Here is a 16,708-nt window from a genome sequence, read left to right on the forward strand (position 1 = left end):
TTATAATGGCATCAAAGAAATGGGGAAATAATGCATTTTTTCTGTTATAAGTATATATTCTGCATTTATGAGTCATGGAAACCATTAGGCAACAAGGTGCTAGTCAAGTAATCCACAGTGCATATAAAGCATTATGAATTCCCCCCTGCCTCAGCCCCAGAGGGTAATGAGTAACATTCAGGCTAATCTCCGCTGCATAACAGAGCCATTCATCTCTTTGTAACATGGGGTTTCTAATTTTGAAACCCGAACATCAACTTATACACTGCAACAAGAAAAAGGCTTCAATGAAGGGAGAGAAATGCCCACTAGAGAGATGGATCCCACCGCTTCATCCGCCATATACAATTTTTATTGGCTATTCATAATTAAGGATATATACCAGTGGTATACACAGACCCTATGCATTAAAAAAAAACCAACAACAATCTTTGTCTGAGTCACTCTGTGCTTTCTCTCCACTTTGAACTGTGTTTCGAGTTCTGAGCCACTCTGTATAGAGCAAAGCACTGTGTTTCCCCACTAAGTATAATGCAAAATCTAAAAATGGCTATGTTGTTTTTTTCCTTTTGGCCAAAGTGGATGAAATTTACAGGCACAGGAAACACTCCAGAGTGGATTGAGCCTGCCAAATTGCAGATAAATAGGTCCAGGGGCTTTTTGTTGTGGAGGTAAAAGGAAATAGCTTTCCTCCATTGTCTCTTTCTTATTAAGGGGTATCACTTTCTTAGTTTAAGATAATTAAGAGGTGGCTGAATGGTGGTGTGTCTTCTTTATAGTACTTTTTTTAAAAAAAAAAACATTTTTTAAAAGCCTTTCTTCTGGTGGTTGTTTGAGTCCTCAGATAGGTCTTTATGTTGAATGGCTTCTTTAAATGTAAAGGTTCATCATTGTTCCACTCGATGTGTATGTCTTTAAGGGGTCAGAGCAAGGGCCAGAGCAAAATAACGAGACCCAGCTTTACAGCTGTGAAACATAGCAGGTGCTGCTGAGTTCTATTGATTAAGCTGTGTCAGCAATTGGGTATAGTATGTAAGGAGCAGCACCTAGCTCTGCCATTACCCTGGGGGATGGGTTGGTGGTTGGGTCGTGTTTGTTTGTTAATGTATTTAGTGTAAAAGGAGTTTTTGTTTTTGTAATTAAAACCTTGTTTAAGTTATTTTTGAGTCCCTTTTTAATGCATGGTCTCCCCAGCAAGCTCTCTGCAGCGCTACCACACTGCAAAAAGCCAACACTTTATAGGTCTCAGATATCATAATGCTGTTATACAAATTATGGTGTGCCCGCATTTGAATGCTGTGTACAGTTCTGGTCACGTCACCTTAAAAGGGATATTGTAAAACTGGGTGAGGTTGCAGCATATGGGGATTTTTAGTCTAGAAAAAAGGCATAATCTAACTTGATAGATTATGAATGGCAGGGAGAAAGTAGGTAAAGGTTCCCCCCCCCTCTTGTAACACTAGGACTGATGAAGCTGAATACTGGAAGATTCAGTACAGATTTTTCTTTTTAGAAGTATTTTTACACAGCACATAAACTATGGAACTCTCTTCCACAGCAGGCAGCGATGGCCATCAACTTGGGTGGTTTTAAAAGAAGACTGGACAAATTCATGGAGAGAGCTATCGATGGCTACTAGCCATGATGGCATTGTTCTGCCTCCACAGTTGGAGACAATGATGCTTTTGAATACCAGCTGCTGGAAACCACAAGAGGGAATGGTGCTATTGTGCTTGAATCCTGATTGCACAGGCCTCTGAGTAACCACTGTGAGAACAGGATGCTGGACTAGATGGGCCACTGGCTTAATCCAACAGGGCTCTTGTGTTCTTATGTTCAGATGTTTATTGTGTTTTCTTATGGCAAGTTCCTAATGGTAAGGGTTGTTGATGCTGCTGCTGATCAGTGCAGTATTGAGTGGTTATTTGCATGGGTGGAACAGCTACCACAGATCAAACCCAACAGACAGAACTCAGCTTTCCTGTTTCCTCACATCATCCCAACCACAGTGCTTTCCAGTGGTGTCTGTTCATGCAGGTAAGTCATCCAAACCCTTTACAAAAGTCCAATCTGTGTAGGATGAATGTGTGTTGGGAGTGCGGGGACGGCTAGGCATAGGCAGGCACTGGCCCAAATGCATGCATGCTTGTTTGAACTCAAAAGAGAACCTACATGCATAGGCTCCCTTCAGATATTCAATTATTGTGGTGAGGGCTCAAGTTTTCTGCTTCAGTTCCTTCCCTCCCACATCTGCATGTTGTTGTTGTTTAGTCGTGTCCGACTCTTCGTGACCCCATGGACCAGAGCACGCCAGGCACTTCTGTCTTCCACTGCCTCCCGCAGTTTGGTCAAACTCATGTTAGTAGCTTCGAGAACACTGTCCAACCATCTCGTCCTCTGCCGTCCCCTTCTCCTTGTGCCTTCCATCTTTCCCAACATCAGGGTCTTTTCCAGGGAGTCTTCTCTTCTCGTGAGGTGGCCAAAGTATTGGAGCCTCAGCTTCAGGATCTGTCCTTCCAGTGAGCACTCAGGGCTGATTTCCTTAAGAATGGATAGGTATGATCTTCTTGCAGTCCATGGGACTCTCAAGAGTCTCCTCCAGCACCCTAATTCAAAAGCGTCAATTCTTCAGTGATCAGCCTTCTTTATGGTCCAGCTCTCACTTCCATATATCACTGCTGGGAAAACCATAACTTTAACTATATGGACCTTTGTTCTATTCAGACTGAACCTTTGTAAAAGGCTCAAGCACTGAGCAATCAAAGGATCAGAAATCATGTGTGAAATGGTTTGAATCCCCACCATAACTAAAAGCATACATGAATGCTTGTGAGAAAACAAGGACTTAGGTTCTGTAGCTGAACCAACACTTAGAAAATGTTCTGAATGTCAGTCCCAGAACTTTATAATAGTGTCTCTGAGCTGGTGCAGGGTGAGTTTATTTTCCTCCTAAGCCTGCCTACTGCATCCTCACTCTTCTTAAGGTGAGGGAGGCAGAGTTAGCAACTTAGATGGGGATGCTTCTAAGCTTAAGGGGGGAAAGCTCTCTGAAGAAATTAAGCACTGCAACCCATGCTAGTTAACTTTTGCAATCCAGACTGACCACAAAAAGATGGTTAACGTCAATGGAAATTAATTCCCATATGAAGTAAGCTTTACAATGTGCTGCAGCAGGAAATGTTTTGTGGCTATGTTTTAGTTGTTGGATCTTTAAAAGTCCCTGCAATCATTTTATGGATAATTTTATTGAGTATCTCTACAGAAGAGCTAGCAACAGGGGGCACCAAAGCATTAAAGATTCTGCAGCATCCACTACTGATGACATAAGTGCTACAAGAGCAGAAGGAGATGCTGAAAGGAAAGGAAAGGCCCAGTGGAGTCAAGAACAAAAATACATCTCCCAGCCCAAAAGCAAACTGGAAGGTGGCAATTTTTCATGACTAATACATGAATTCTGCTGGCTTTTCAAAAGAACATTGGAATGATTACCAATCAAAATCCCAAATGCACAGGAGCTTATGTGCTTGTCACTGGAGTTAAAAGATGAGCATCTTTTCAGGACTGGAGGTTTCTCTAAAATCTATTATAACTAGAAAGGCAGTTGTGTAATGGGTCATGAAAGTCGTCTCCTTTGCAAAGTCTATTGATCTTTCTCTTGATGCAGGACCTTCTCTAATGTCACAAAGGCCCTCGTTAGCCACATGGATGAGGCTCCCTTCCTGGAAAACACCCCAGGTCTGCAGAAATGTATGCATTAGAAGAAAATAATAATAATAATGCACAAACAGAGCCCAGTGTGGCCTCCAGGAGCCACGGAATATTAAGTGTCAGTTGGCGGGGGAAGGAAAGGGAAGATGGGGAGAATTGGCTTGATTCTTTTCCTAGTAACATGCAGGTTCGGTTCACATGGAATGCTAATGCATAATGTAATAAATAAAAGCAGCTATAAAATACAATTAAAAATTATAAAGCATGTAGCACAGTACATTACCATTACCATTACTACAACAGTCTGAGAAATCATTAAGGGTTGGATGTGAGAAAAGCCTTTGGTATGATTGACTGGCCCTTTTGAGCAAGATCCATTCAAGAAATGAATATTGGTAGCAGATTTAAAGAAGAGATTGCCCTCTTATATAAGGACCCAATGAAAAACGATTTTGTTAACAATCACCTGTCAAAGCCACTAAGGTTACAGTGTCCCTTCGGCACCTTATTGCTTGTCATGGTTTCCAATCTTTTTTCAACCATTAGCAATTTTGATAGGAATCAACCAAATGATCCACAGAATTACCTTTGGCTTGTAAGAATTCAAAATTTCACTGTATGTGGATGCAGGGCCTGAGCTCAACAGCGCTCTCCTCATTTGCAATTCCCAGAAACTAATATACGATGGCACACTGTCTCTGACAGTGAAGGAAAGCATAGCCAACATAGCCAGCACAGAATGAGACCTCTATCCTCCATGAATTTGTCTAATCCTCTTTTAAAACCATCCAGGTTAGCAGCCATTACTACATCTTGAGGAACAAATCCCATTGTTGATCTATTCGCTGTCTGAAGAAGGACTCCCCACATTCCCCGTCCTGAATCTTCAAACATTCAGGTTCTTCAGGTGGCCCCAAATTCTAGTATTAGAGAGAGGAAGAAAAGCATTCCACTTTCTCCACGACATGCATTACTTTATAAACCTCTAACATGTTCCCCCTTCCATGCTCTTTTCCTAAACTAAAAAGCCCCAAATGTTGTGACCATTCCTTCCCTCAGAGAATTACTCCATCCCCTCCAATTTTGGTTGTCCTTTTCTGAACCTTTTCCAGCTCTGCAAATGCCCTCCCTTCTTTTTTTTTTTTTTTTTAGATGAGGCTACCAGAACTTTACATAATATTCCAGATCTGATCTCACCATTTGTATACTGGCATTATGATATTTGCAGGGGGGGTTTTCAATCCTTTTCCCATATGATCCCTAACATTTAATTTGACTTTTTCACTGCTGCCTCTGGGGCCATCTAGGTATCCACTATGACCCTGGTCAGTCACTGCCAGTTCAGATCTCATTAGTGTATTTGTGAAATTACGATATATATTTTTCTGTTGCCCTAATGCATCTCATTTCACACTTGCTTAATTTGAATTGCATTTGCCATTTTACTGCCAATTCACCCAGTTGAGAAAAATCACTTTGTAGGTCATCACAATCTCTTTAACCACATTGAACAACTGAGTGTCACCAGCAAGCCTGGTTACCTATTGCTCACCCATAACTCTACATCATATGAACAAGTGAAAAAGCACAGGTCCTAACAACAGTCACTGAGGGACTCAAAAGATGAGTTCCTCGGCTTGGCCCTCTTCAACAGTTTATCATGAATCCAGCTTCACCCTTCCTCTCAGCCGAAACTGGGAGACAATTCAGCGTTCGTAGAACTCAAGCACCACCTTGGTTTCATCAACATTCTGTGGGCTGTTTTAAGATGCTCACTCAGCACAGTATGAAATGAAGACATCACTGGGCAGTGCTTCCAAATTAGCATGATGTGCTAATTTGCTACGCCACAGTCACTTCCTAGAACCTAGCTGCTAGGATAAGCCTACTGTATTACTGCAAATCATGACAAAACTATTGCTCCTATCGTAGGCTTGTCCCAATGTCTGTTTCACGCAAGTTATTGTGGAAAACACGGGGATGAAATGCAAATATGTTTTAAAATATATTACAAGTTCTAGCATTTTTTTTCTTATTGGAACAAGAGGTGAGTGGAGTTAACTGATTAATGGCAGCTCAAGTTGTGGACCATTTTGGTTTAACAATCCATAGCGACACTGTGTTCTACTTCTCTACCTCCCTCCCTTCCTCCTCCACTCACCCACAAAAGAACCTTTTGTACAAGTTACAGATCCTGGTTCATCTAAAGTTGAAGATGGCCAAGTTCTTGGTGAGTTTGTTCTGTCGGTCTACAAATTACATACTATTGTCACTCAGGACTCTGTTTATGGCCTTTATTGCATACTGTATATTCAGGGCATGCCATTTACCAGGAATAAGGGCCACTCTTCTGTAGTTATTAACACTGCATAACCTATCCCATCTGGCACTTCCCTTACTGGCACATCATTATTCATAGAAAGAAGAAAGTACTCTGTGCCATGCGAACAGGAAAACGTTTCATTTCTATGGGTTCCAAACAACAGAGGCGACACAATGGAATTTAATAAAACAGGATGCCTCTCTGCATCTTTGCAAAGACAGTTCTCTGCAACACAGGCAAAGCAACTTGCACTTCTGTGACATTACTTTGTGTTATATCTCACAGATGTCCTTACCAAAATACCAACAAAAGGCTTCAAGACTGAAAACAAAACTATGCAAACTTCCACATCCCACCTTTAATCACAAAAACTTACCAAACACTTCCACTAAATGCACACACTGTTGTCATGTGCTCTTTTCACAGACAACCAAGTCACAGTGCAAGCACTGGCTATCTGCATATGGCATGAAAGCGTACCTAGCGTGTTCAGTGCATGCATTAAATTTTATCACAAGGACACACAATCTGTGCATAGCAATCTCTCAAAATTATTTGTTCAACTAATCAGGGAAACTTGTTTCCGATAACAAAGCAATATTTTGTATATAGCTCTAAGGAAGCCTAATAGCTCTAATAAAACTCTCTCCAGAATTCTGAATCTAACACAAAACTGCATGGCTTGTAACCCAAGCTGAAAACAGTGGAAACTAAATGGGGCATACTCCCACATAATATGCAAGGACATGAGTGTGTGGTTCACCTTTGACTTGAACTTCTAGCTAAAAGAAATGTTTTCTCCATTCCGGTACTAAGCTAACTTCATTTCACAAGAGGCATACAAAGCAACAGTGACATCCAGTGGCTTCTATAGGTAAACTGCTAGTCATTTGTCCTTGGATCACAACGGGTAGCATCCTGCTTTCTCCATCAGTAAGATTCTCCGACCTTGACATCATCCTCCAACTACACAATGTACCATCACAGATTGATACTGGAGTTTCATGGATAAAACGGAGAGGTTGATTACTCATGCTTTTGTTACACAGCCAGTCAAGAGAAACTTTAAGTGACTCCAAGAAAATGGGAGATTATGCAAGAGGTCCTTGGAGGGCGTAAGCAAGAAATTTGAAGTTCTGACACCCTTTAGTATTACAATAAGCCCACGACCTATGTCGGGGTTACATTCTGGGGGTCGAAACTAAAGCCAAAATCACGTATAGTCAAAACTCATTGTGTTCAACAATGGGTTTTTTGTTGTTGTTTTTTTGCAAAAGTCATTTTCCCCAGAATCCTGCCCCCTTTTCACCACCTTTTTATTTTATTCATTTTTTTCCCATGCACTTAAATGTTAAATGTGCATAAATGTGCATAAGTTGCAGGTTTACTGTATTAGATAGATAAGCTATAAATGAAAAATATTGACCTAGATAAGTTATCTTGATCTAACGCGAGTTGTGTGCACACAAGTGCAGCTGCTTGCACAAGTATGTGCATGAGGCTGCACATCAGAATGCTTGGCCAAGCCAAGGGTGGTGTAAGTGCGAGAGGTTCATCCCCCCCCCCCCCCACAGCTTTTATGCATGTCGGCAAGTGCAGATGTGTGAGTATCTTGTTTTGAGTTGGGGGGCACTAGGCCATATGCTGAGACCTCTCTAATCACTGGATCCAGCAAGTGTTAAAATATTAGCCAAGCTACTTTCCTGGTGAGGCGATCACATCAGTGATAGGCCATTAACACGGGTATGTGTGTGTGTCCCTGCCAAGGTCCAGTTTTCCCTGACTATGCTTTTCTGACACACATAGAATAATGTGCGAAAACAAGTCAGGCACTGACTCTGTTCAATCTGTACAGCTGGGGGAATATACAAAGCTCCTAGAGTTCTTTATTGTGGATTCTGGGGCTACCTGTGGATGGCGTTTGAAATATCAGCTTACTTGGGTGGAACACCTACACACGTGTTAAAAATGTTGCAAAAATGCTTTTTTAAAAAAATAAAAACCATTTTGAAAAATGCATTGAAATTTGCTATAGCTCACAGCTGCCGTCTAGTGTCACAACTGTATATTGCACTTTTTGCAACACAATCAGAACATTTTATCTGCAGCTGTACAGCTGAGTCCTTGGTACCTGTTTCATTCTCTCTCTCCCCCCTCACCCACTAAGTCCCAATCTCTATATTCAAAATAATCACACAGCAGTGGGGGTGGACACAACATGGTACTGCTAATTCAGGCTGCAAATAGAGGCCTGCATTTTTGAACGGTCCTCGAGTGCAAACTCCCTACAAAGAGAAAAGTTGCACCTCAAGGAGGTGACTGTGGAAGAACCAGAGTCCAAAACATCATTACACTAGGCCCAGTATAAATTGGTAGCAAAGGCTCTCTCATTCCCTTGTTTTGAAAAACTAAAAACAAAGGCCTTGTTCGTTTTTAAAAACAGGATGCTTGCTTGATGCAAGGCATGCGAGTGTCTCCCTCTCTCTCAAACCCAGGCCTCTAGCAGACAGTCTCCCCCCATCTTACCTTCCTCCATAGACAGCATCCTGAATCCTCAGCAGTTCAGACAACTAAACTCTGTGGACCAAGGTTGCCTTCCAGGCTCCTCTAGTGGCCTGGGTACTGTCAGCTGACCCACAGAAGCCAATCAGAACCCACCAAGCCCTATAATATCTAAGTTGGTGCCTCAGTGGGAGTAATAGGACATCAGGGGATGATGCTCACCTTGGCAGCCAGCTCGCTCCAACCTTCCCAGATGCTTGTCTATTTACCCTTGATCCTAAACACGGGCCCGTTTTGCAGCCTGCTTCTTGCTCTTTGGGCCTCAGCCTCCCTGCATCAGAACTGGGCCACCAGAACTGTGACCTTTCCCTGAGCTTGGCTAAAGACTGACAATTGTTTCCTTTAGAAAACTGATTTTATCTTCTTTTTTTGCACTCGTATCCCTCCGTTCTTTGGTCATGGGACCCAAGATAGCACACATGTGGCTTCCAGGCAAATCACACATCCAGGCAGACCCAGACATTATTAGCTTCCGCAAGCCGCTGGTCTCATTTGCCTCCAGGCCATACTCTGGGGTTGTTTCCTTCTTTATAAGTGCCTTATGTTTTTGGCTGTCTTGATTTGCGCTTACCGGCGGAAATGCACGGCAGCAGGGCCTGTATGCATATATTAATTAGACATAAATGACACATTCGTTTTAGACACTGTTCCTTATTCCCAGCGTATCGCATCAAGTTCTCCTGTGCTTTCTGTAGGCCAGAGGCCTGATTCACTTGGATATATTTCAGCCAGTCACTTTCTCTCAGCCTAACCAACCTTCCAGGATTGTTCTAAAGAGGAAAGTACTGCTTACATCACCGTGAACTAGTGAAGGGAGAGGGGAACGGTTAATCATTAATATTATCTACACATAGTAAATTCCGGCACTCTGCTAGGATGGTTACACAAGCTCAAACCCAAAAATGCAGTTATTTGCAAAGTCTAAATCAGACAGGTCAGGAGGCCGTTTCCTGTCTAACCAGCTATCTGAAACTGCTGATGTTAGTTACAGGTCAGAAGGTCGTTTCCTGCCTAGCCAAAAACTGCTGTCAACTAAAAACCACTAGCAAGATGTTTCCTGCTTTGCTTCTGCTTTAAGTAATGCAAGATAAGAAGAGATACGAAGGGAATGCTTAGCTAGCAAAAGAATACACGTGTACAAGGAGGTGGGAGGGGGTGCTTACTGAGCAGAGAAAATGCTTAACCAGCAGAAGAAGTGCTTAGCTAGCAGCCTTAGCCAGCAAATATAGATGTGCCATATAAGGAATAAGTTGGAAACTTGCCAGCTGATTGGGGAAGTTTTGGGGGGAGGTCTGGGAGGTGGGTAAATACTCTAAAGTATAAGAAGGCTTGCAGATGCGTATTGCTGCACAGTCAGATTTCAGAAACTATATTCTGCTGACTGTCTCTGTGCACAGATTTGCAATAAAACTCTTTTCTCCAAAGAAGAAACTTTCCTGGAATTTTTTTATTCTCTTCTCGGTCCTGGGGACGCGGGTAAGCAATTCTCTGGCAAAGTAAAGGGCATAAGCCTACAGCTTGGTGCATTGGCCGGGAATTGCCCCACCCCAAGGGGGCCGGGAAGAGCCAGGCTCGACCAGGTGAACAGCTTGGACCGGTGTTGGGGTTCCAGTGCACACCCTGCCTGTTCGTGGGGGGAGCCAGCCACACCGCTCCTGAGTGGAGACACCTGGTCGCGGGAGAAAGGAGACGGCCGAAGGGACGTGGGTGACTTCTGAAGTTAAGGTAAGCTCCGGGAAGTGGTATTGGAGCTTAGGAATAATGGGGCTTGATCACCCCCGGCTGGCCGTGGCAATAAGGTGCCGTCAGCTAGGTAGGGAAGGAAAGGGAAGGAAAGGGAAGGAAAGGGAAGGAAAGGGAAGGGGGAAACAGGGGAGGGGAGGTGTGTGTTGAGTGAAGATACTCCAGTGCATGTAGATGAGTGGATGAGAGGCTGGGGCTCAGAGCCATCGGCCAAGCGATGTGTGGTCCTTGAAGTGCGGTTCCCAGCAGCGCGAGCTCGTCTGGGCCACTGACAGGACGTGGAGATTGGAGTGTGTGTGATTGCTGGATTAGGTGCGGAGTATCTTATAAAATGGAGTCAGGCGGTAATAAATGCACCCCTTTGCAATGTTTTCTGAACAAATGGAAAGCCGCCACAAAGGATGATGATTGGGGTTTTAAATTGAAGAAAGAAAGATTAAGAACCCTTTGCAAAGTAGACTGGCCCACCCAAGGGACTGGATCGCCTTCCAAAGGAACCTTTGGTGAAAACCTAACAAACCCCTTATGGCAGAACATTATTAAAGTTCACCCTGACCAGGTGCCATATATTTCAACCTGGTAGACAAATGTTGACAAAAATCCCCCTTGGCTGAGAGCGTGCCACACAACCCCGCCTTTGAAGAGGACCCTGCAAAGATAATTAGGTTATTTGAAGGGATCTTTAAAACCTACAAGCCCACCTATGATGATATACAGCTTCTGCTAGATTCCCTCCTGACTACAGAGGAAGTCAGGAAGGTACACACAGGAGCTAGGGATTACTTGAGATCCCAGAACAGATAGGAGGTAGAGATAGAAAATATTTACCCCAGGAGGACTCCCAATTGGGACTATAATGACCCTGGTGGAATAAATGCCATGGAGACTTACCATAGAACAGTAATAGAGGGCATGAAGAGGGCGGCCAAGCGTCCTATCAATATGGCCAAAATTGCTGAAGTTGTGCAGCCGCCCGGCGTCTTCCTTGAAAGACTGAAAGAAGCATATAGGCCACAATGCCCCCCGGGGAATTAGTGATGGAAGCCCCGCTGAGGGAATATTGGTGCCTCATGATGGTACAAGAAGAGGAGGGGCCTATTCCCACCTGCATTTTAGAGCAAGTAAATCCAGCTGTATGGGCAGAAGATAATCCTCCAGGAATGGCTAAAAATGTACCGCCCGTAATTCTGAAACCCAAACCCTTTGCTAACCCCATAGCTGTACACAAATAGACCAGTATGTTCAGTCTCTCTCTCGAGTTTTCCTTCCCTCAATAGGTGGACCCAGGCTCGCACTCCCTGTGTTTTAGTCGAGCCCTGCACCACTTTGAACCTGGTGACGAAATGTGGGTGAAAGACTGGTCCCAGACTCCGCTTCAGCCCTGCTGGAAGGGACCTTACACCGTGTTACTTCCCACACCCACTGCCGTGAAGGTTGTAGGCATCACCCCTTGGGTCCACCATACTCGTGTGAAAAGGGCAATAACTGACTGGACAGTGATCCCCAATTCACAAGACCCCCTCCAGCTGACCATCTCCAGACGCCTGGCAGACGACCGCTCTGCTGATATCACACCGGAAGCTGATATCTCAACGCACAGCTGAAGAATTGGATGGGAGGGGCGCCCGCGGGCAGCGTCCCCAACTCCGTGCCAGGACTAACCCAGGAAGCTCACCAGGACATTTAATATTTCCATAGGGACTTTCTCTTTTCTTTTTGTTATCTGCTTTATGTCCCACAGCCCTGACCCCACTGAGCCATACCGCATTTATTGGCCTGATGGACTCTGCTACGACTGGTTCGTCTTACCGGTGGTAAGAGATGGTGTGCTCTATGGCTATTGGAAACTGGGATTTGATGAGATTGCCGTCTTAAAACACCCCACTGCCCCGTTGTGGCTCCTCTCCCACACCACTGTCCGGCATGCGTGGATAGTGCTCATACGGGAAGTTGCAGAGACGCTCGAACTCTATCGAGTTCTGGACCGCTTTTGCTGTTGTGGGAGGGTAGTCAACTGTTATATGGGAGGTAGAGCACTGTACCAACCTCATTTGATAGACCAGGTCCTACTCTTAATGCAGGCGATAGATGGGACGGAACGGGGTGGGAGCCTTAACCAGGTGTGCATTGAAATTGCTAAACAAGTGGTTCAATCCACCCATCAGGGTTAGCAGAAAAGTTGACCCACGTAGTGGGAGCATCAGCTCACCAGTGGACTCTCATCCTTGAGGCTCAACAGATAGTCGGGCACAAATATCAGTGAGCTCTTCAACAATGAGCACACCCCCTGAATATTGGTGGGAGGAACCATGGAAGGATTGGGGTTGGTGGATAGGGGTTATCTCAACCGCTCTTGTCATATGGATGTGTGTTTTCTTTTGCTGGCATGAGCGTCACCGATTTTGTGGGAGGGAACAACCAGCCCCCATCCCCTTGACCCTTCTGGTACTAGCCCTACTTGGGTTGGGTCTGGGAGATGACTCACATATACGGAAAACCGGCCGGTCAGAGCCCTATCATCAGATTTGGAGTAATAATACCTATGTTAGAGATATAGATCGTTTCTCTTCTATGCTTAATCTTTCTGAATGCTGGGTTTGTATGCATATCCCTCCACAATTTAAGAAGCCTGGCATACTACTGCATAGTATTCCAATAAATGAGTCATTTAGAATTAGTAATCTTATGTCAGATGGTCGCACCTATTCACCCCCAGTGTTTCTGTCACTCATGGAACAGGCACCTCGTTGTCTCCGTTTCAATCATAACAGCAGCAATTTTTTAGGTCACTATCCATATTGCAATTGGACTTATGAGTATATTAACGGATCCTCCTGCTTCCAAAAAGGTACTTCCATTTATGATGCTATGTGTGTCGATTTTTATACTTGGTTTACCTGGATGACGGCGCGCAGCAGATCTAACTGCCTGCTCCAGTCTGATTTGTGGTTGCTCTGCGGCACAAGAGCCTACAAAGAAATCCCCTCTGCCTTTTCTGGAACCTGTACTTTAGGAGTAGTCGTACCCCTGGTGTATAAGATGGATAAGCTCCCAACAGTCCGTCTGCGTAACAAAAGGGACGCGAAATCACCTATTAACCAGTATACCGGCACAGCCATCTCTAGGTCCCTTCTACCCCCTTTGGGTGTAGCCATGAATTACCGGGATCTGCATAGATTGGCAAACTGGACCGAGGCTTTGTTTAACTCCACCATCTCGGCCTTAAAAGCAATTAATAAGGAAATGTCAGAGATAAGGGAGGTAGTCCTTCAAAATCGTTACGCTTTGGATGTAGTCCTTGCCTCTAAGGGCGGAGTTTGTGCCTTAATTCATTCCCATTGCTGCATGTACATTTCAGACCAGTCAGCAAATATTTCAGCCACCATCAACCACATGGAAACAATGATAGCTGCAAACCCGCTGAAAGCCACGGGGAGTGATGCATGGGGTTGGATGTATTCCTGGCTCCCTGATGGCAGTTGGCTCAGGAATGTTATAGTATTATTAGCAGGACCGCTATTAATCCTTTTGCTTCTTTGCCTCTGTATCCCCTGCTTATTGCAATGCTTGCAGCAAATGATGCAAAGACTCCTGTCACGGAAGCTAGGACCCACAGTCATCGCTGTGCTGAGGGAGTATAGGCCCATACCCCAGAACGAACCTAAGTATTAGGTTGTTCAGAAGAAGAGGAGGGAGTGAAGGGAGAGGGGAACGGTTAATCATTAATATTATCTACACATAGTAAATTCCGGCACTCTGCTAGGATGGTTACACAAGCTCAAACCCAAAAATGCAGTTATTTGCAAAGTCTAAATCAGACAGGTCAGGAGGCCGTTTCCTGTCTAACCAGCTATCTGAAACTGCTGATGTTAGTTACAGGTCAGAAGGTCGTTTCCTGCCTAGCCAAAAACTGCTGTCAACTAAAAACCACTAGCAAGATGTTTCCTGCTTTGCTTCTGCTTTAAGTAATGCAAGATAAGAAGAGATACGAAGGGAATGCTTAGCTAGCAAAAGAATACACGTGTACAAGGAGGTGGGAGGGGGTGCTTACTGAGCAGAGAAAATGCTTAACCAGCAGAAGAAGTGCTTAGCTAGCAGCCTTAGCCAGCAAATATAGATGTGCCATATAAGGAATAAGTTGGAAACTTGCCAGCTGATTGGGGAAGTTTTGGGGGGAGGTCTGGGAGGTGGGTAAATACTCTAAAGTATAAGAAGGCTTGCAGATGCGTATTGCTGCACAGTCAGATTTCAGAAACTATATTCTGCTGACTGTCTCTGTGCACAGATTTGCAATAAAACTCTTTTCTCCAAAGAAGAAACTTTCCTGGAATTTTTTTATTCTCTTCTCGGTCCTGGGGACGCGGGTAAGCAATTCTCTGGCAAAGTAAAGGGCATAAGCCTACACTATTTGAAAGAAAGGCAGAACAAAAAATGTGGCTAGATCAACCTTTTCAGATCTGCAAATCAAGTGGCAAAATTTCGTTGTCTTTGCTGCATGTCTGTATTTTGGGCTGTCAGGATCATGATGGTTTCCATAAGTTAATTGTTTTAGTTTATTCTGCCGCTTAAAAGGATCTTATCTAACTCTTCTGTGCGTCTTTAAAATGTGGGTTTTGTATTTTTCATTTATTTGTGGTCATTTTTACAAATTTTGTAAACCACTTAAGAGATTCCCTTGCTCTATGAAGCAGTATGTAAATAGCCTAAATAAATAAATACATGTGCAAATAACTCTAAGACTGTGAGTTTTATGCCTTTAGGAGATCAGGAAATTTAAGGCCCCATTACCACTGCATCTTACACATTTTCTTCTTCATTGCCACTTGGTTCTCACAGTCCTGATTGTTTTTAACAAATGTCCCTGGATCCATCAACCTGTACCTCTCAGAAAACTCTGGTTTGCAATGCTAATAGGAAGGTACTGTGCCCAGACCCACAGATCAGCTTGTCTGTCTTCTACCTCTACCTGTTGATTTCACTTTTTTTCCTTCCTTTTATACCAGGGTCTTCATACTTCATTTGCCTCCACTTTTGCTGATCAGCACATAAGAACCAGGGGACAGAACTTAAAAGGTCATATATATCAAAAATTCTACACATTTCCAGGATCCAGAGTCAACTTTTTGAATTCCAGACATGATCAAAATCTGCTTTGAAGAATTAAATTTGGGTTTACTTAAATAAATTCTAGTTCATAAATTTTAAGGCAATAATGTTAGGTACTAATTTGCTGTATCAGTGTTTTTAGGGTGTGTGTACATGTGTTTAACTATTCTAAAATCCAGCAATATGTAATATACTACTGATAAATTGGTTTTACCCCTTACATCAACTCTGCTGGCATGCTATCATAAAGCAGCCATGAACTAAGAAAGCTTATTAGTCTCTTAACACAGTACTATAAAGTAGCCACTACTTAGTAAACATAACAAAACATTGTCACTTGCTTTACTACAACAAAATAATTTCTTTACTAACACTACTTTTTGCAAACAGCCAAACATTTAATCATTTATGCTTTGGTCTGGATCTCCCTGTGTAAAGCCTCCTGAGCTACTTAGTCCCTTGTCTCTGCTTCCACCTCCAAATTTCTCCCATCCTGCAAGAGAGGCACCAAACACAATAGATTAACAGGAATAATTTGCTGACAGTTCATTTATCAATACCTAGAAATGGGTGTGAGTGGAGCATCTTCTTCCAACAAGTCACAGACCATCTCTGAGCAGCAAATCTAGCTTTGACACCATTTACTGCAGACATAGGCAAACTCAGCCATCCAGATGTTTTGGGACTACAACTCCCATCATCCCTAACAGGCCCGGTGGTCAGGCATGATGGGAATTGTAGTCCCAAAACATCTGGAGGGCTGAGTTTGCCTATGCCTGATTTACTGCCTTGTCTAAAATGTGTTGCTCTCTCTTATGTGACAGTTTTGATGGCCAATTATCTTATCAAAATAAAAATACAAGGGACTCCATTTCCTTAAAATTCTGGTTAGACTATCTTTCTAAGAAGTTCTAGAAGATTAGTCATATCAATCAGTAGGGAGATAAGAGATATAGCACCTTAAGGTAAAGGGACCCCTAACCATTAGGTCCAGTCGTGGCCAACTCTGCGGTTGCGGCGCTCATCTCACTTTATTGGCCAAGGGAGCCGGCATACAGCTTCCGGGTCATGTGGCCAGCATGACTAAGCCGCTTCTGGCGAACCTGTGCACAGAAACGCCGTTTACCTTCCCGCCGGAGCGGTACCTATTTATCTCTTTGCACTTTGAGGTGCTTTCGAACTGATAGGTTGGCAGGAGCAGGGACCAAGCAATGGGAGCTCACCCTGTCATGGGGATTTGAACTGCCGACCTTCTGATCGGCAAGA

General features: G+C 43.7%; 1 protein-coding gene across 2 annotated transcripts in view; it reads right to left on the minus strand.

The window, feature by feature from the left end:
• The window catches only part of SLC26A7 (solute carrier family 26 member 7), an 80,320-nt gene extending 71,607 nt beyond the window's left edge, over positions 1-8,713 (minus strand). Inside the window, exon 1 of one of the 2 annotated variants that reach the window (XM_083451096.1) lies at positions 8,558-8,713. In XM_083451096.1, the coding sequence (XP_083307222.1) occupies positions 8,558-8,576 (19 nt within the window). In that variant the 5' untranslated portion in view covers positions 8,577-8,713. The remainder of the gene's footprint in view (positions 1-8,557) is intronic. The other variant, XM_083451094.1, reaches the window with a different exon arrangement.
• Between the last annotated feature and the right edge of the window lie 7,995 nt (positions 8,714-16,708).

The sequence above is a fragment of the Podarcis tiliguerta genome (assembly GCF_965153285.1).
Source record: "Podarcis tiliguerta genome assembly, chromosome: 7".
Taxonomy (NCBI): Eukaryota; Metazoa; Chordata; class Lepidosauria; order Squamata; family Lacertidae; genus Podarcis; species Podarcis tiliguerta.